At 35.5% G+C, this 20205-nt stretch overlaps 1 protein-coding gene across 1 annotated transcript; it reads right to left on the bottom strand.

Annotated features, from left to right (window-relative positions):
* LOC115442695 lies at positions 1-19920 on the bottom strand. Its single transcript, XM_030167828.2, has 4 exons — positions 19763-19920; positions 3010-3092; positions 2254-2371; positions 1-1461 (listed from the first exon to the last, which is right to left on the bottom strand). Exons 1-4 carry the CDS (start codon positions 19815-19817, stop codon positions 1235-1237), a joined length of 483 nt encoding a protein of 160 aa, XP_030023688.1. The 5' UTR covers positions 19818-19920; the 3' UTR covers positions 1-1234.
* Positions 19921-20205: the final 285 nt, after the last annotated feature.

Here is a 20205-nt window from a genome sequence, read left to right as displayed (position 1 = left end):
TTTTATTGGTGAATTTTATTAAAAACATTTAATCGTGTTAAATACAACATATGTATTAAATAAATAAATGCACTGTCAATGTGTTCGAGCGGTAATAGTCATATTCTAGAAGCTTCTATAACATTTAACATTTATATTACAATTGTTTTCATTGACAACGTTATGCGGCTACATCACATACATATTTACGACGTTATGAGGCACAATAAGATTTATCTAAGGTAGAATGATGCATCATTCTTTTTAATTCTGATTTAAATATTAAAAATATCACTAAACCAATTTTGTGACAAATGATGTGTCTCAAAATTGTAATTCCTAACATTACTACAGTCGTTCTGTTAGCATTCTGACGATAAGAAGGCAAGGAATAACCTCGTTTTGCTATGCAGTTGTAAAAACTTAGGATTTATGTAATATCTATTTTAGTCTTTTATTGTTCCCATACTAATTTTAATATTGCTTGTTTTCTGATAGACTGCTCCATCATTGTACCTTAGATGATTCCACTAATTGTTAACATTAATTGTGTATATTAATTCACGTAATAAACATATCACTTCACAATTTTATTTGACATAGTATGGTTATAACCTTATAACACATAATATAAATATTGGATAACATTTTAATATCTATAGTAATGAATGAAATTACTATCTTTGTTTCTGTTGTTAAACAGTTTAACACTTATATAATAACTTAACAAATCTATCATGCTTGTTCAATTTCATTTTAAAATTGGAACAATATAAAAATTAACATATATTTATGTGGACTTAACGAAATCTGTCCTTCGTGCTGGGAGTAAGGTACGTCTCCTTATTTATGGGGGGTTTGGGCTCAATTTCCCACCCCGGCTTATGGACGGTTTGTTAATCTAAGACACTGGTGACGCCCATTACTTCATTTAAGGAAATTTGTTAAATTTGATACAAGTGGTAATTCCGAGCTGCCTGAATGCGAGGTGTGATCTAAGCCCGCAGGAGGTAGACGGTACTGTACATAAAAAATTTAAATTGCATGTGCTACTATACAGCTAGTGTAGGATGAAATTTGTAACACCCCTCAACTTCACTTAGATCTCTCTTCCAGAATCAAGAGTTAATAATGATCTACCTCCGCCGCTAGGATCCAGAAAATATAGAATCAAATTATTCAGATTGACATTAGCGGGAAGCATGATAGGCGTGGTGCGATTTTTATATCTATATTTTTTGTACGGTCTACAGAATTATTGCTTGTAGTAAAGGTAAGAAGCGACGAGAGCTAACGCTGCGAGCGGTGCTGATAATGACACTGTGCCCGATCCATTGCAGTTGTCCTTGTCGCATACGCTGCAGTGTTTGATCTTCTTGCTTTCAACACTGGCCATCTTTGATGAGTTTTCGATGAGACGACAAGTATGGTTGATGTCGGCCGGATTGGCGTCCAGGCAGGTGCGGACTGTGGTACCGGTCTCTGTAAAAATAATACAAAGCGATCAAGTAGGGCGAATTATTGTCGTGTAAAGAAACAGTAAATTCTGTCATCACTATGTGTGTAAGATATATATCATATTATATTTATATGTTTACTGATGACTTTGTTATAAAATTTAACTCTTATTGAAAGTCGGCATCAATCTAAAATATATTGTTAAAAACGTCTTTATGCCTTCGATACTAAGTAGGTCAGTGAACGTACTTTATATGCCTGTAAGGTATAATATAAGATATACAGATCCAAAATATTAATAAAATATGTATATTTATTACTAGCTCCTTGTCAAACCTTTCGCAGTAAATTTCGTTACAGGAAAATGAGTAAGCCAAAACAATATCTAGTTTAAAAACCAAGAAGAACTGCTTGAATCTATTTAATATTACGTATGTATGTGTTTTAGGTTATCTTAAAGGTGTCGGCAAATTTGGATGAATTGAGGCACAAGGGTTTATTAGGATAAAACTTAAATTGAGAATAATACGTAGGTATCTACGTGCACCAAATATTATCTGAGTACTAAAGTCTTATCAAAATTTAAAAATGACTTCATGAAAGTATATTTAATCTACACTTTTAAATTATTATTATCTAAGATAAATAAAATATTTTTCTTAATAGATGAATTCATTCATTTAACCATTGACTATTTGATGGACAATGCCATTTTTTTATACTTTATAGGTACATCAAATGTAAAGGCGGATTCAATGCTGAATGCATTCTCTGCCAATCAACAGGGGAGGTGCAGATAAAATAGTAAGTTCTTACGGGTAACAATCTTATGGCAATATCTGGGGGCTCCAGCGACGGTGCCAAAGACTTCAGGAGGCAACATGTTACGCAAGTACAGCTGATTGTAGTTTATGGAGTCTTGAGAAGCGCAGTCCTGAAAAACAATTACAATTAATGATAAGTTAATATTATTATAACAAATGCAAACCATTAGGAATACTTAAACTTTTATTGAATGTAAACGTAAAAATCCGTTGAAGTGAATTGAATCCCTCCTAGCCGAATTTCGGCCACGGTGGCTAATCTCAACGGAGATCAGCCAGGTACGCAGGATATATTATAGTGTGTGCAATACACAGGAACACTCTCTGTTCCTTCACTCTTATAGTCCGGTGAGACGGCGATCCGACATAACCAGAGAGAGATCAGGTGCAGGACCGACGACTTTACGTGCTTTCCGAGGCACGAGGGTATCACGCCGCCAACTTCCTCCGAGCTGCGACTGAGAAATTTTTAATATGGAAAAACCCAGTCATAATTATTTTGCCCCGGACCAGGATACGGACCTAGGACCTAAACGTGGTACTCGTACTTGCACCTTGTACAATTACAACTACGTCATCAAGGCAGTCAGAAAGAAATGAAGGGATTTATATATAACTCGGCACAGGGATAGACCATAGCTTGGATAAGGATAGGTTTTCAATTCATGTGAAATTTTATGTATTTCCACCGACTTCTTATGGGATTTATGGGCTGACTTCCCTGGTTACTTTTTTACTTTCAACTCACCACTGGGGCCTTAGCACTTTTGTAGGGGTCAGCGCAGGCCGGGTCTTCTTGAGAGTTGCACTGGTAACAGCGCAAGCAAGAACCTGGAACAAACAAGTCAGTTAACTCCTTCCATATAAACAGTACAAAAATCCTTAACTAAAGCCTGTTGCAGCTTAAGAGCCCAGCTATATTTCGCTTTGTTCGCATATAACAATAATATCAGGCCTACATTATATACTGTCCCACTGTTGGGCATGGGCCTACTCTATTACTGATAAGAGTTTGGTCTTAGTCCACCACGCTGGCCTAGTGCGACTTGGTAGACTTCATACACCCTAAAAATTCCTATAGAGCATTTCTCAGGTATGCAGGTTTCCTCTCAAGGTTTTCCTTCAACGTTAAAGCTAGCAATAATTCGTAGTATTACTTTTATGAATCTATAGCAGTCTTTAATAAAAAGGCAGAATCTCTAGATATAAAAGGTATATTTACAATAGATTTTGTTCACATATCAAAACTCGCTGGAATTAATTAGCAGTGTTTTTTTTATCTTCCGTCGATAACAAGAGAGGAAACAGTGTTTCATTATTTTAAAAATAGCCGTAACACATGGCCGCTACTACCTATGTTATGAACGTAAATTTATCGAATTCAAGGCAAGTAATATACATAATGATTTACGGACTAGAAGCAAATGTTTGAGGATAAAACAAATATTTTACTTTGCTTTGAGGATGTAATCCTGACAATCATTCTAGAGTCTGCTTATGCGCAACGATTACAGACAATAATATTAATTCTAAGATATTATACCTAATAATCAAATAGTTTTTATAATACTACTTAAATTTTAAAAAAAGAACTATTTTAAGGATTCTATCGCGGTTTTTTATATTATAATTTAAAAGTGACCATGAAGGCTGCAAGTCTTCAAAACATCGGGAGAAAATTATAATATATAAAAAACCGAGATAAACTCCAAGAATATTTATTTATACATGTCCATGTTTAATATTCATTTAAACAAAATAAATCAGACTACTTCTATATAGGCACAGATGCTGTAATACACAAAAATGTAAGCAGTTGACAGTATTTCCTAATATCAATTTAGTTCAACCAACTAAACAACTGTGTAACTAGAAATTATGCATTTGAAGACTCAGGAGTAAGGACAACGACGTGGTAAATGCTTCATAAATCAATACTCAGTGAATTTTGGTATAGTTATTGATTAAACAATCTATCAGGCCTTAATGACCGGCACGCTTTATAAGTTTATAATCACGCTCGTCCGCAAGACCGACGCTTGGCTCATTCTTGATGGTTCCTATCTCCGGGCGGGTTTAGGATCATAAGGCTGGTGGCCCCGACTCCGTGGTAGTGGTACACTTACCTCTCGTAAACAAAAAGGAAATGTTAACTCATTCACCAGTTTGGCTTATGTCGGGGGTCGTGAGGTCATTTCTCATAGTTTGTCAGTCGCTTGATTAACAAATTGGTTGAGTTAAGTTAATTTATTCGTATGACGCCCTGGTAGCCATATTTGTTTTTGTCTCTGGCATACAGCGTTATCTTCATTAATGAATAGACATTTTTAAAAAAAGAAATTATAACAACAAAGACATCGATTAACAACATGAATTTTTTATGACTACCTCGATGGTGTAGAGAACTGTATTGCTGTCTTGATTCTTGAGGTCTCGGGTTCGATATCCAGGTTAAGGTGATATTAGGTTTGCTCAGTAACAGCCAGGAGTGTGGATTTTGTGCCCGTGTTTATTTGTATGTAACGTTTATCTAAGTGGATACTGATAGTAATTATAAAGATTCGTCAAAGCATATTTTACGATGGCAAAAAATATTTATAGAGTAGCTTAGTTTCTTTGTCTGATTTAGTTTATTATTTTATATGTAACAAAAAATAATATACAAAAGAAATTCTTTTGTGAAATCAGCATCAAAATTGGTTGAAAAATAAAGCAGTTATTCATATTTGAAATATTGTTGCGAGCAAAAGTGTGGGCTTGGTGGGGTTATCGCGCTGTCCTTTTCTCACTCACGCAACGTTATGCCCGGTGGCACTTGGTGACGTCACATTTCACTTCCATATGCTTTATAACTTGTTAACTATTGCGTATATTTTGAAAATTATGTTTCCTATAGATTTTGAATGAAATACATTTTAGATAAATATATTTAAAGAAAGTCGTCAACTACCCTATAGTACAAATCTGAAAACAGCAATTAATTTAGAGTAGCAGTGAGTTCTAGTTTCAAAAAAGAATTATAATAAAGTAAGGTTGACGTTAACTAGAGATGTTTTTTTTAACAAAATATGCATATACATTTTAATAACATTGTTTTTTATATAATTCTGAATAAATATCAGTTATTATTTGCAATGATTACAAAGATCACCATTTATAGATATAATGAGCAAACTTTTTATTCCCCTTTTAACGGCTTTTCTACGCGCAAACAATTTTATTACAGCTACGGGAAATTTATGAGAATGTTTTTGTGGTTCAAATTATTGTTGTGCGTGCAAAAATCTTACGGATTTTGTGCGTTATTTTTTTCATTTTCTTCCCTATTTGGGAAAGGGTATAAAATGCTGACTTGCTGTGATGGCTTGGTGTTATTTGTGATTAAATAGTTTGTTTGTCTCGGTGGTCTTTAACTCGTCCCTAATTTATTTTTCAATACAGCATAATATATTCATAATTTAACAAAATTCGAGTCAACAAACTTCGATTGCGATACGGCAATCATATTAAAGAAATAGCATTTAATAGGGTACCGGACTCATTTTTGTTCTTTACTATTATCAAATATTTACATAATATAAATTATAACACAGAAGGAATTATTAAAATCCGGTAAAAAATCAACAAGTTATAAATGTTTGAATTTTGGTGGAAGGGGTAATTAACAAGAAACAGAAAAGAGACGAAATACCCACATGTGACGTCATCGGGAATTACGACGCGTGCGAAAGAACGAGATGAAGCGATATTCCCACATCGCGCCCACTTCTGCACATTACAATATTTTAGATATGAATTACTCGCTCATTTCTTAACCAATTTTTATGCACTTTCCGCAAGAGTGCTTCTTTTTCGTATTATTAACCATTACATATAGAATAATGTACCAAATCAAGCATCCCCTATTCTGCTCAGCTATTTTCTAAATCCACGCAGGTACAATTAAAAAAGCAACTAGAGTACTTATAATGACACAAAAACAACACGACTCGATTTCGTGTCGTTTTGTTCCGATTGGTTGCAAAGTTAACACGTGACCGACGCATTGGTCTCCTTGACCAATCACAAACATCAAAATTAAACGACATCGCCTTACCGAGTCGCGTTCTTGTGAGATATTCTGTCGCCTGTATTCTTGATAGTAGAAATGGAATTTTTTGAGTCGCAATCCAGTCTGACATACTTTATTATATGCAATAATTAAATTTGTTCTTAACTATTTTCTGCACACGACACTGTCTGTATAGAAAATTGTACTTAAGGTTAAAGTAGTAAGGTAGTAGTAGTAGTACATAAGGAAGCGTGCTAACAAGACCCACTGTTCATGTTTCTGGTATTTCTTTTGTGTTGTAGTGCGAAAACACATTACGATTTTTTGTTAGTTTAAGGGTTCTGTTACCTTATAATATAGCAACATTTTTAGATTTCAGGGTGTCAGATTTTACGTACAAAAACGCGAACTCTATAATAATATAACAATAAATTTAGAGCTAAATAATAACACGTGTTTTAACGTAGAACACATTTTTGTAAAGGCGAATATACAATTTGAGCGTACGCTTGTCTAAAGGTCACCGTGCGTCCAAGGCGACCGCTCGCCCGAATATAAATGGCGTCGTATGACATCATCCAAACGACGTAGCAAAAACTGCACCTACTGGTACCAACTGGCGAAGGTTTGCCTACACTTAGTCAATTAACATCTTTATACCTTACACACGAAGGCCTTATGCCATGTATGAGTAGTGAGGTGATCTCACTGCTTGGCCTAAGTCGCAATATAGGCGTGGGCACATTTTAGCACACATAAACCATGTCCTGACATAAACACTTTTCTACCAAAAAAAATTACAATAGGTTTTTTATTCCGAGAAAGGTCATTCAAGCCGGCGAAACTGGTTCAAAAATTTATAAAACTCGTAAACACTGGTAATCGGGGTTCATACTGGCTATGTATATAAACAAAAGAATCCGATGTGAAAGAAAAGTAATAAGGAAGAAAAAGGGTGATCAAGAAGAGAAATAACATATTATTTTCTAGCTGTCTTTTTCTGTTTGTTTGTTAGCGCATATCTTCTTAACTCCTGAATTTTCATGTAGTTTTCAAAGCTGGACGGAGCATAATTGAAAGCAGGCAGGCAGCAGAATATAGGCTTTAACATCGGCTCGATAAAATCAGAAAAACGTTGTGGCCGTTTTAAAATGTTTGCAATTAACTTTAAATCTTTGGTTAGAAGTAATTTACCTAGATGGATTTCAAAGGTAGCGGAGCTGCGGGCAGAAACCTAGTACATTTTATCTTGCTTTATATCTTGTCTTATATGTATTATTAACTTATTTATATTAGAAATGTTAAGATTGTGAATTTTTTTGGATGTTTGTAAGAAGTAAACGCAGAAGAACGTGAGCGCGTTTGGATGAACTTTGGCACACGGACAAACATAACATAACCAGACCCAGGCATAATATTTGAGCTTCTTTTTATCCCGATAATTTGCTCCCGGTGTAAGTATCTGACTTTTTAAAATAGATATTGCCTCCTACAGATGGCGCTATGGATAGATACAGTGATTTAGGAACTTTTGTAAAGGGACTTTTCACGAGAGCGAAGTCGCAAAACCTAATTATACTAAAAAGAGTATCAAGGACCTTATACCTACATTTTTTCCCGCTTCATTTGGCCGCCATCCAAATGTAATGCACATTAACATGTTTTATCTCGTGGAACATGATGCCCTACTTTCTAGCAATACTCTTCCCTCCGCAACGTATTTTTCTTGCTTTATAACTCCATGATTCTTATAATTATTGCTGTTATTTGTGAGGAGAATGACAACAGGGTGGCGGTTCCTATATAATAATCTATCTATCACTTACTAATATAGTTACATACTCTTATGTTTTGTTTGATGTTGCGAGATAATAGATACATGTTTTGCATCATTTTTCCCGAAGGGGTAGGCTAGATGCAACCATTGTTTTAATTTGCTTTGGCTCTTGCATCCTATCATCCCATGATGTGATAGGGGGTTAGCCCATCGCCATATCGAGCACACATCCCTTACACCGAGCTGATACTGAATAGAAAAACCCAATATCTCTTTGCCCGAGTACTTCGAACCTAGGACTTCATAACGGTGCTCGTATTTCAATACAATTACGTCACGGAGGATTTAATGTATTGCTAAACATAAGAATGAGTTTAGAAACGATAAATGCGACTCTTATGGAAAACGATGGTGACATCAGCGAACTGTATTGTTATTCAATGCACAATCGATCTTTTGTCCTCGTATCCTTTGCTCCTCATTATCTCTCACGTGAGAAAATTGTGCTACTCAGTGCTGGATTTATATTTTTTATGAGGGTAGGTCACTTAATTTCTGCCGCCTCATGTTGGTAGGTTTATGTATGGAAGTTTCTAAAATAATTAATTATAATTTTTCATTTGTTTGTATTATGTAGGGCACTATAGTTAAATAAACGAATGATTAATTAAATCGAATGAGCGTCCTCTGAAATTTGCCGCCCGTAGCCGCGGCCTATACGGCCTTTTTACAAATCCAGGTGCTATTTCTAATCTATCCGAGTTAGAAACCATAATATTACGATAGTGCGTCATTTATTTTCTATTCAATGAATCATAACACGAGCAAGCAGTTTGCCTTAAGGTAACTCGGCTACCCATAAAAGTAACAACAGTAATATTACACTGCGCTTGTGATCCTGAGACATTAAAATATACCTGTCTCTTTTTATATCATAATATAATAATAATAATATCAGCCCTGTATTATATACTTGCCCACTGCTGAGCACGGGCCTCCTCTACTACTGAGAGGGATTAGGCCTTAGTCCACCACGCTGGCCTAGTGCGGATCGGTAGACTTCACACACCTTCGAAATTCCTATAGAGAACTTCTCAGATGTGCAGGTTTCCTCACGATGTTTTCCTTCACCGTTAAAGCGAACGATAAATTCACAAAGAATACACACATGATTTTTAGAAAAGTCAGAGGTGTGTGCCCTTGGGTTTTAACCTGCAGACATTCGTCTTGGCAGTCCGTTCCACACCCAACTAGGCTATCGCCGCTATATCATAATATTTACATTGAACTAAGTTATATACTTATTCAATTACTGCCAGCTTCAAGGGTAAAGGAAAACATCGCGTGGTAACCTATATACCTATCCGAGGTACGTTAAAAGAATTTAGAATTAGACAAGCTTTGTGGACTAAGGCTTGAATCGTCAGTAGTAGAGGAGGCATGTCCAGCAATGGAACAGTATAAAATACTAAACTATTATTATAACATTATTTTTTTACAGAAATGTAATTTGACTGCCTCGTTGGGGTTATTATGGACAATAGCCGTGCTGTGGTCTTAGGTTTGATTCCCGGTCGGCTAAAGTGTTACCGGGTTTTCTGCTCACTATCAGCAGGAAGTCTCTCATGTATTATAATATAAATGGCGTTATGTGGTCGCGATAAATAATAATATCTTTGCATACCCCTGGAAAGGAAAAAATCCGTTATGATTTGTATGTATTTAGCTTGTTTACTGATTATAATGTAGTTTTTACTATAACCAATCACTATTGTAATGTTAATTGGAAACTCGTTTCAGTCAAGGTTGTCAACTATCGTCATCGTATCATTCGCATCAAAATATTCCATGATTGATTCATTGTTTTGTTCTTTACAATATACTAGTTTATATATATTTACGTTAGTTTATGGTTTGAAAAGTAATTTCATGCTCGACTAGTCGTTTGTGACCATGCCATGACCATGACCATTTCTATTGCAAAAGACGTATTTGGAATTCCTATTTCAATTACAAGCTTCCATAAAATGCAACTAGATGGCGTTATTAGATAAATCATTAAAGTTATTTCGGGGTGGAGGGACTTAATAATAAGCCCATTTAATGAAGCCTAAACTTTTAGTACTTTTCTAAAACAAATTTAGTCAAGTACATTCGCGTCAGTTTTCGTGACTTTTTCGGTACGCTCGCAGGCGCACCTGTTTGGCAGGTGACGTCACGTGAGGCGCCTGCACACACCTCGTTTCGGATAAATCGGATATTCGTCGTTACTGGGTATATAGTGCAGGTAACTTACCACGACCTAAGCGGACGCGAAGTTTGCGACTAATCACCGTTATAAAGTCGATTTTTTCTTGTAAGTAATTATTTGAGTTTTTTCTTGTAAGTATTAAGGATAAACCGATAATTATGACTGAAGTAATTAAAATTGGTCAAACATTTGCGATCATGGTATATAACTAAGGTCAGGGACCTCTTTATCGTCTATAAGGGCGAATTCATCTTTTTGAAATTACGGGCGTTCTATTCGAAAGACGGCATCGATAGTGGTATAGGTAAGAGAGTCAAAAATATCCTATTTACCTATATGGCCATCAAAGCTTTCCTTAGATCTAACACATAAATAAAGCCGTGTTTTTGAAAAAAAAACACGTATTATGAACAACAACTTGATGACATATTATTAGGATGATGTCACACTAGGTAAGTTCAATGTTATTTTTTGTTCATTGTGTGTAAGTATACATATAGTATAGTTAATTTCGGAGGCCTTTTAAGGTGTTTGCTGAGTCCTTGGAATGGGTAATCAATTACAGTCGTGGCTTAGCCTAAGTACACGAGTGTAATCTATACTCTCATATAAAGCTGAGGAGTTTTTTTTGTTTGCTTAAATGTGCTAATCTCAGAAACTACTTTAACTTATTTTGAAATTTTATTTTATTGATAGAAAAACATTACTCCTGAGTCCTATAGGGTACTTTTTTATTCCAGATTTTATTTCACGCGGGTGAAGACGCAGGCAAAAGCTATGTATGTATTTATTTATGTAACAAAAGTCATAACACAGAACATAATCATTATAAACAGTACTTAAGCACTAAATTACATTAAGACTAGATTATCTTTCTTAAACCTATGCCCTAATTGAAATTAAACTACGGAAACCACTATACTTAAGTGAATAAATTGTACGGAAACTAATTGTACTTACTACCTATATACAATTTAATTTTTTAATACTACGTAAAAACGTATAAGTATACAAAAGTTTATCCGTCCCGATTATCGGAAACACACATCACTTCAACATTAAAAATGGAGCCACGGAAATATATATTACGGCATAACCAGTTGTGATCGGAATGGTCAAAATAAACATTTTGCCAAGGCCAAATGGGTACACAGCCAGCCAGTCAGATATAAATTCGTACGTCGCAATTTATGTGAAGTGCTACACGCAGCTTTGGTTGCGAAAAAAACATCTTGCTCTAATAACAGCCCCATTTTGAATTATTTTAGGGATAAAATGTAGCCTCTATATTAACATGTACGATCTCTATATTCAGGACAATTGCCAGCTAAACTAAGTAACAAATAAATATATAATTATACCGTCTTCAAAAACCACTAAAAACCAAAAAATAATTTAGCATTACCTATATTATAATGGTTACCAATACCAATGGTTGTCTTTTAATAATTCTTGTTCACAAAGTTTAATTTGATTTTAGGTGTCGGTTTTTCTTTTGTTTTAAATATCAGTGATTTAAAATGCATAGTTTCGAAGCGGTCGACCCTTCCATACATATCAGGAATAAAAGATAATACATAAACATTAATTATTCCCGGCCACGCTTACATAAAAGTTTCCGAATTAAATAACATCTATCATTCACGGATATTTCGTAAATTTTTAAAGAATTTTTAGTATCAGAGTAGTTCCAGAAAGGAGCGCGCGTAAATGGACAAATATTTGTATAGCCAAAGTTTACTGTGCCCAAAACACACAAAAACCAACTTTACGTTTACGTATAGATAACTAGTTTTACACGCGTTGCGTGACAAGTTTCGTCATAGTTTGGTTACTCATTGCTTTGTTTATAAGGTGAGTGATTTAATGCTAAAAGTTTGTTTTTTGACTCTTTCGTGAAAACCATTGCGATTAAATTGTAAACGTTACTCAGAGCCCGATGTTATGAAATATAAGGAAAAATTTACTAAATGCTCAATAAGGTAGTTGAGTACTTTTTTGAAATAATTACGTTTAACATATATATAATACGTCGTCTAAAATGTAATGGAAAAGAATTCTCAAAATTTAGGCAATAATTTGAAATTTGGTGAATAAGTGTCGCTAGTCATAACGCTGCCTGCGTGGGAAAGAGATAGCACGGTAATCCCGCCACGCCTCCATTTTTCTAACAAACAATATTTTAAACATAAATAACTGATTTATTTTTGAACTAATTTTGATGCTAATTTTCCGGAAGAATTTCTTTTCTTTATTATTTTCAGTCACATAAATCAAATTGGTAAATTAAACATAGGAATCTACCGTGTTATTTCTATTTTGTACAATTATATCCTTGGAAAAAAAAAATGTACTAATTTATTTCCAATAAAAATAAAAAGCTATCATTCATGTAGCATCACAATAAGCAAATGTTGTTTCAGTTTGTTTATCTACTCAAACTATGTATCAAAATAGTAATATATAATTTTAATTGATTGAATAGAAATGATTTATTGTTTACGCGAATGATAGAAATAAAAAAAAAAGTTTTACAAAATAAATTATATTTGTGAAATGTAGGTAAATATTTAAAGTTTGAATTTTCGGACGACCCACACCTTAGTCTTCCCGTAACCATGAAGGCTGTCTTCGAAACGCTGGGAGAAAATTATAATATAAAAAAAACCCTTATAAAATGCGTAAAATAGTTTCATTTCAAATGATTAATGGATTTTATTATGCCAACGGTAAATCACGTTAAATTGAATTCGTTCCTAACTCCTTACAATCACCTCAATAGGCGCTTATCGCAAATCACTGTTTTGCAAACATGATTAGAGTGCGCATAAACTCATTGGCATGAATGGATTCATAACAGAAATATGCTTTGTTTCTAAATATTACTTAACTTATATCACGTGTAGGTATGCAGGTTTCCTCACGATGTTTTCCTTCGCCAGTAAAGCAAGCGATAACTCAAAAACTCTCGCTCATTTGCTGACGCAAAATTAGATAATTTTAGCAGATTATTCTCGTTATATTTATTTATATTTTAACTAATCTGTATCGTGGCCAAAATTAGTCAACGGAAAGTATGTAAGAACTACTTAAGAATTCTAGTTAAAAGCCTATAGCAAAATTTTATGAAATTTCGCAATAACTTGTAATTAATCAGTTAGTCACTGTTTTGTTTCCATGTATTGTAGAGTAGTAGAGACATAACTTTGATTAGATAAATACTATTCCAGGAACTCATTTTGAAGAGTTCTATTAAACCAAGGATATTTGGAATAGGTTCATCGTACTTAATAATTTAAATAAAAGTATCATAACTAAAACCCAGACCTAAAAAGTTTGTAATACAAGAAGTATCAGTTCAGTTTAGAATGTTTTAGATTCCGCATCATGAAAGAAACTAAAACTTCTCGCTTTTAGGGTAGACAAGACCATTCACCGTCCGAGCCATTTTTGTGACATATTTAGGTCATAAAACAAAGAGATATCCGGTCGACATGGCATAACTGGTCTACATAACTGAAAGCATATACTGCGCAGTCGTTAAATATCTGGATGAATTCCAGAATATATCCTGATCGAATAGAACCGAGACTGGCGAATATGACGAAAAACCTATTTTTCACATTTAATGTATTATGAAAAATGCAGATTGTAGTACAGATCTTTTATACTGAAGATTGAGGAGTTCTAGTAGTGAATGACGGTAACAATCGAAACCATCCTAAAGAGTAAAAGCTGTCCCCTATTAGACGAAACAAAAACGACGCGAACGTCCGTGTCGTCTAATTGTGATGATCCTGATTGGTCGAGGGAACAACACGTGCGACACATATTATTCTTTTGACCTATTAAAACGAAACGATATGGACGATCGTGTTTTATGCTACATTATAAAGAGAGCTGAATATTGAATTACGAGCACTATTGCGCGCCAGATACTGATACAGAGGAAGTTATTTTTGCTTAATGTTTTCAAATTGAAAAACAACATATACCGAAACGATGGACATCTCATGCGATGTGTAGGAATCTTTGGTAAAGGCATTCTTCTCTTGTAATCGGAATCTGGAATTTTGTATATTATATTAGCTAGTCCCGAAATGTGAAACTTAGGTTCTTGTTGATGAGAACGCCTTATTTCAGTGAAAACACCGAACTAAATCCAATTTGATTTGTTGTTATTGGTTAAATTCAGTAATTAGTTTCTTTCATTTATACTACTGCTGGTAGAACTAATACAATGCACTTGGCAACTCTAATGTTCTACTATGGAGCTGGGTATAATGGTCGGTCGAAATCCATTGGCCAGAATATATTTACGGCAGATTTATTTTTAGCCAGCAGCTCAGCGATGGGTATTCTAGATGTAGGCGGTCATTCACAAGCTCTTCATACAAATCTATAAATGATTGAATAACCGTATGGGTAAGCCAGATAAAATGGTACTGGTGACTCCCCCGATGGCGTTGTTTTGCGTACGTATTACGACTACCGCGCTGTGATTTCGGATTAGTTCCCTAAGTCTGGCAAAGTGAACATTGCTTATTCTGTTTAGTAGCAGACTAGAGTTTAGAATTTTGTTCGGTAAATGCAACAGATCCGTATCATACAGGGCGTCTAACATAGTTGGCTACATTGATTTGTTAGACCTCTTCTTACCCTGAAAAGGGGAAAGGCATGATGGTATGCATGTATGTATAAAGGGTACGATATCACCTTTTTTTATGACTGAATGACGAGACGAGCTTGCCGTTCATCTGATGGTAAGCGATACGACTGCTCATAAACAGTAGAAACACCATCACCTTGAATTACAAAGTATTGTTTGGTATTCCACTGCGCTCGCCATCCTGAGACATGAGATGTTAAGTCTTATTATGTCCAGCAGTTACACTGGCTACAATGTCCTTCAAACCGGAACACAACTGTGACTACACACTGTTGCTTGGCGGCAGAAATATACATTGCAGTGGTACCCAGGCGGACTCTCACATAGGAGAGACCTACCACCAGTTGACCTACACATTTATAAAGGACAAAAATTGACGTTAGCGTATGTGTATGGATGAGTCAATGTTTCTTTGATGTCATAACATAATTATACATAATAATTATAAATAGCTTATAATTGCTTCACATAAATCATTTTAAATGTATATGTTTACAGAAAAACAATTTCTTGTCCATAATAATTGGTTTCAATAGTATTAGAGTTGTTTCGAATGGCTTTAAATATTATATTTTGAACGGAAGTAAGAAGTAATTGGAAGTAGCGATAGTCTCGTTGGGTATGGAACGGACTGCCAAGACAAATGTCCGCAGGTTCAAATCCCAAGGGCACACATCTCTGACTTTTCTAAAATCATAAGTGTATTCTTTGTCAATTTATCGTTCGCTTTAACGGTGAAGGAAAACATCGTGAGGAAACCTGCACATCTGAGAAGTTCTCTATAGGAATTTCGAAGGTGTGTGAAGTCTACCAATCCGCACTAGGCCAGCGTGGTGGACTAAGGCCTAATCCCTCTCAGTAGTAGAGGAGGCCCGTGCTCAGCAGTGGGCAAGTATATAATACAGGGCTGATATTATTATTATTACATAAAAAGTAATTGGAGTGATGTTCCCAAATGACAATACCGAACATATCCCATCCTATATTCCCTACTTCCTATTATGCAGGGTCCTTTCTCCTAAGCGTGAAGAAGCATCTTAGTAGGTCGGCATGATTGTGTCGAATGGCATGAGTTAGCCATCTGTTACCATTCGATACTTTGTCTGGACGGCATCGTGCTATCATCAGATGCAGTGCAGTCACTTTGCCGTGTGAGGATTAAAAAAAAACCCTAATTGACATGTACGTATATTATTATTTTTTTATGTACGTATATTACTTTTTTTTGACTGCCTCGGTGGCGTAGTTGTATTGCATGTCCGGTACAATAGTGCTCTGAGGTCCTGGGTTCGAATCCCGGGTCGGGCAAAGTGATATTTGGGTTTTTCTGCTCAGTATCAGCCCGGAGTCTGGAATTTGTGCCCGATATGGCGATAGGCTCGCCCCCTATCACATCATGGGACGGAATATACTTGGCGAAAAGTGGGTGCCCTAGTTGCGCCTCTGCATACCCCTTCGGGGATAAAATGCGTGATGTTAAGTATGTATGTATGTTATGTATATTATTTGTTTACGTTTTGTGACCTTCATTATACTAACAAAGTGTAGATAGGTACGTTCTTAGTCATTTCTCAGTTGCTTACAATTACCTAGCAAATTGTTTGCGTGTCGTGACTTTATTATTGGAAAATTCTAAAATCCTTGAACAGTATAATTATTGTTCCATTGTAAAGCTATAGAGTCGTCTTTTATTGCGACATAATAATAGTTTCATAAGTCTATGTTACCACACTTCCGTAATAAACTATGCGAATTCTATTTTTTTATTATTTCGAAAGTGTTTAGGCGAGAATAGGCCGCTTTATCTCGAAAAACTAATTTTGCGTAGGCATATTCTTGCTCTAAACTTAGTGCAGCATTGTAACAGCAAAAGTATTTGTCGAAAGTAGGCGAATTTCGAAACTATAGTTCATTTGTATTAAGAAAAGAGTGAATCAGTGCAATTGAAACGTAAAGGTATATTCAGAATGCAGTAAAATTGCATAATAATTTTATTACAATAGTTGATTTAAGGTTTAAAATAAACATTGTCTGAAATGTAATTCCGTATTATACTGATATTTATAATATATTCTAATCAGTGCATGACAAACCACAAATGATTCAAATGACACAGCTGTGATATCATAACTAGATAAAGTGTGTAAACAATAAACATACAATATAAATATATATTTTTATTATACTCTCCACAGAAACATTCATATCAAACAGTTTAAAGATCTTGAAAACATTGTAAATTACTTATCTTTCTCTGTTTATTAATGAATAAGGTACTCATTTTTAAACCTACTGTAGCATGGTCTTCAAGTGGTGAATGTTAACTTGACTTAATTTTTTGCGACCTAACTAGTTAGGAATATCGCTAAATTGATGGACAATGATGACTTACTACTGACTTAACCCACATAGGGTCTATACCATCATCATATCGATGGGTGATAGGCTAATTAACTTAAGCAACATTTTTTTGCAGCCCTTAGTTTCATACTTATTTAAAATCACCGATTTTTTTAATGTTTTTATATCATAAAATTTTTCGAAAAAAAATATCGCTGATTCGATTAGCCTTTTAACTATCGATATGTATACATAGATATATCGATATGTATAGACTCGACTGCCTCGGTCGCGTAGTTGTAAGTGAATACGGTACGAGTACGACTGCCGCGCTGAGGTCTTGGGTTCGAATCCCGGGTCGGGCCAAAATAATTGTGACTGGGTTTTTCTATCTTAAAAATTACTCAGTTGCAGCTCGGAGTCAGGAAGTTGGCGGTGTGATACCCCCGTGCCTCGGAAAGCACGTAAAGCCGTTGGTCCTGCGCCTGATCTCTCTCCGGTCATGTCGGATTGCCGTCTCACCGGACTATGAGAGTGAAGGAACAGAGTGTGCACCTGTGTATTGCGCACACACTTGTGCACTATAATATCTCCTGCGTACCTGGCTGATCTCCGTTGAGATTGGCCGCCGTGGCCGAAATTCGGCTAGGAGGGATTCATTCATTCATTCATGTATAGTCTATAGACAAAATTTCAAATATCCATCTCTTTGATGGTTATTTGATGTTTATCTGATTGTACGCATAGTACTAGACTTCTCATAGAGGCGCATTACAACCAGTAGTGTGGGCCCTGCCGGTGTACATACATCTTTACTAAAATATTATAAAGATATAAAATTTGTGAGTTTAATTGTTTGTGGGTTTGTAGGGCTTAATCTCTGGAACTACTGAACTGATTTGACAACTCTTTCTCCATTAGGAAGCCACATTACTTCGCTATTGAGCGCTATAGGGTATTTTTATAGCAGGAAAATATTTTTACGCGGTCGAATCTGTGGGGAAAACCTAGTCCAGTATAAGTCGATATAGTTTTACCAATCGTCAAGGCACGCGGTTGTGTTAATTTATTTGACATTAAGTCTGCGTGGAATTTGTCGGTAAGAAATAAATTGACATCTACCTAATTATTCACAAGCACCTGTATGACAAAATATATGTACTATATTTTTGATCTGTATTAAGCCAATTTATTCCTACGTTGTTTTAATCAACCGTTAACCGACGATATAACCAGGTGTCAATTCAGTACAACATGCCGATTACACTCACCGTCAAAAAATGCAAAGTTTCGTTGGCCCACATCATTTGGAGTGTATTGTGTAGGTAATTTCATTCACGAGGACGCGCCCCACTATTTTCCCTAATCGTTTACAGCGTGCGTGTGCGCTTGTGCTGCTCAAATAAAGTAATAATTTAATTGTATTTTTTTTTAACTTATACATATGATTGTGAATTGGAATATTGAATTGTAGAAATCTGTAGGAGAGACACAATAGGCATAGCCATTAACGGGCATAGCCTATTGGCACCGAACGTGAGAATGTGCCACAGAGTTTTGATGAATAATTAAGTGGGTCGCAGTAAAAATATTTTTTATCCACAGTTGATAGTTAAGATGATAGGTATTAAGTATAGATAATTGCATCCATGAAGACGCGCCCCGCCACCTTTCGAATGGGGGTGTTGCGGGGTGTCACGAGGTAAGGAGACTGGTCCAAGCTCTTTCCCCGACGCTATAATATATCGTAGTTTGCGTGTGCACTCATGCTGCTCACGCACACTGAAAGCAATTAGGGCAAGTCTGGGGTGCGTCTTCGTGAATGATTTATCAACAGCATATCAAACGAAACAGGTGTTCCGTATGTATATAGCATTATTTTACTTACATTATACTACAAGTATTTGGTCTAAACAATACACGGCATGTGTGAAAGAGATGACGTATCTTAACCAGTACGAACAAAAAGACAGCTAGTATTAATCATAAAATTCACGCGTAGTATGAAGAAATGACTCAATTGCAACAATTTTGGGTATTTAGATTGCTCGTGTTAATGTCATAAATACTTATTTATTTAAGTAAGAAAAATTTTACAATTGTCATATTATATTTAATAATGTTCACAATTTATTTGGTAACTTTGGCTGACGATTGCAAAGTCAATCTCAAATTAACTTCTAAAGTCGTTCCGCAGTTTGAAACTTACGACCGACTTTTCAAACTAATAACTAGTACAAAATAAAGATCATTAATAAAAAATAACCGTGAGTCATAACTTCAATTATAACGTTGGCAAGTTTTCAACGCGTACTATTCCGAGTGATAAACAATGATTGAACCAATCAAGTGGCTTTCAAACTGATAAACTACAATACAATAAAGCGCACAAGTGATATGGAATACAACGTACCGATTTCGAACACCGCTAAGAGGAATGCGAGCGTAATAGCTACACTTTTGGCCATGGTTAATTTTTCTGTTAACTTTTTAACACCACTGTACACGAGTGATCCGTGTGTACGGATGAGCGATACTGAAGTAGTGAGAACCCGGCGCTGCGCCCGCCCGACAGGCGGACGCCGACCAACGCATTGACACGGCGTAGGGTACGCATAAATTCGGCAATTTTTTTTAGGATTGTTCTAAGAAAATCGTTACTATAGTAAGGATAAAGAAATACAAAATTCAATCAATGTGACATATTACAGTTTTCATCAATAAAGGAATTGTTCATTTTTTTAAAACGGTTTTGCTTGCACCTTCGCCTGCGTGAAAAGGCTTTCTACAAAGGTCTCTTAAACAGTGTAGTGGTTCATAGCGCTCGCAGGACGACGTCAGCGCCATCTGTTCAAA

Source organism: Manduca sexta, chromosome 10 (assembly GCF_014839805.1).
Source record: "Manduca sexta isolate Smith_Timp_Sample1 chromosome 10, JHU_Msex_v1.0, whole genome shotgun sequence".
Classification (NCBI taxonomy): domain Eukaryota; kingdom Metazoa; phylum Arthropoda; class Insecta; order Lepidoptera; family Sphingidae; genus Manduca; species Manduca sexta.
The sequence above is the reverse complement of the archived record's forward strand: the minus strand, read 5'-3'. Positions and strand labels throughout refer to the sequence as shown.

Excerpts from the sequence above, each read along its gene's own strand:
- LOC115442695 (XM_030167828.2), bottom strand. The coding sequence starts at position 19,817 with ATGGCCAAAAGTGTAGCTATTACGCTCGCATTCCTCTTAGCGGTGTTC. Across the intron at positions 2,372-3,009 it reads AAAGTGCTAAGGCCCCAGTG|GACTGCGCTTCTCAAGACTC; the intron begins GTGAGTTGAAAG and ends ATTGTTTTTCAG. Across the intron at positions 1,462-2,253 it reads TTGCCATAAGATTGTTACCC|AGACCGGTACCACAGTCCGC; the intron begins GTAAGAACTTAC and ends TTATTTTTACAG.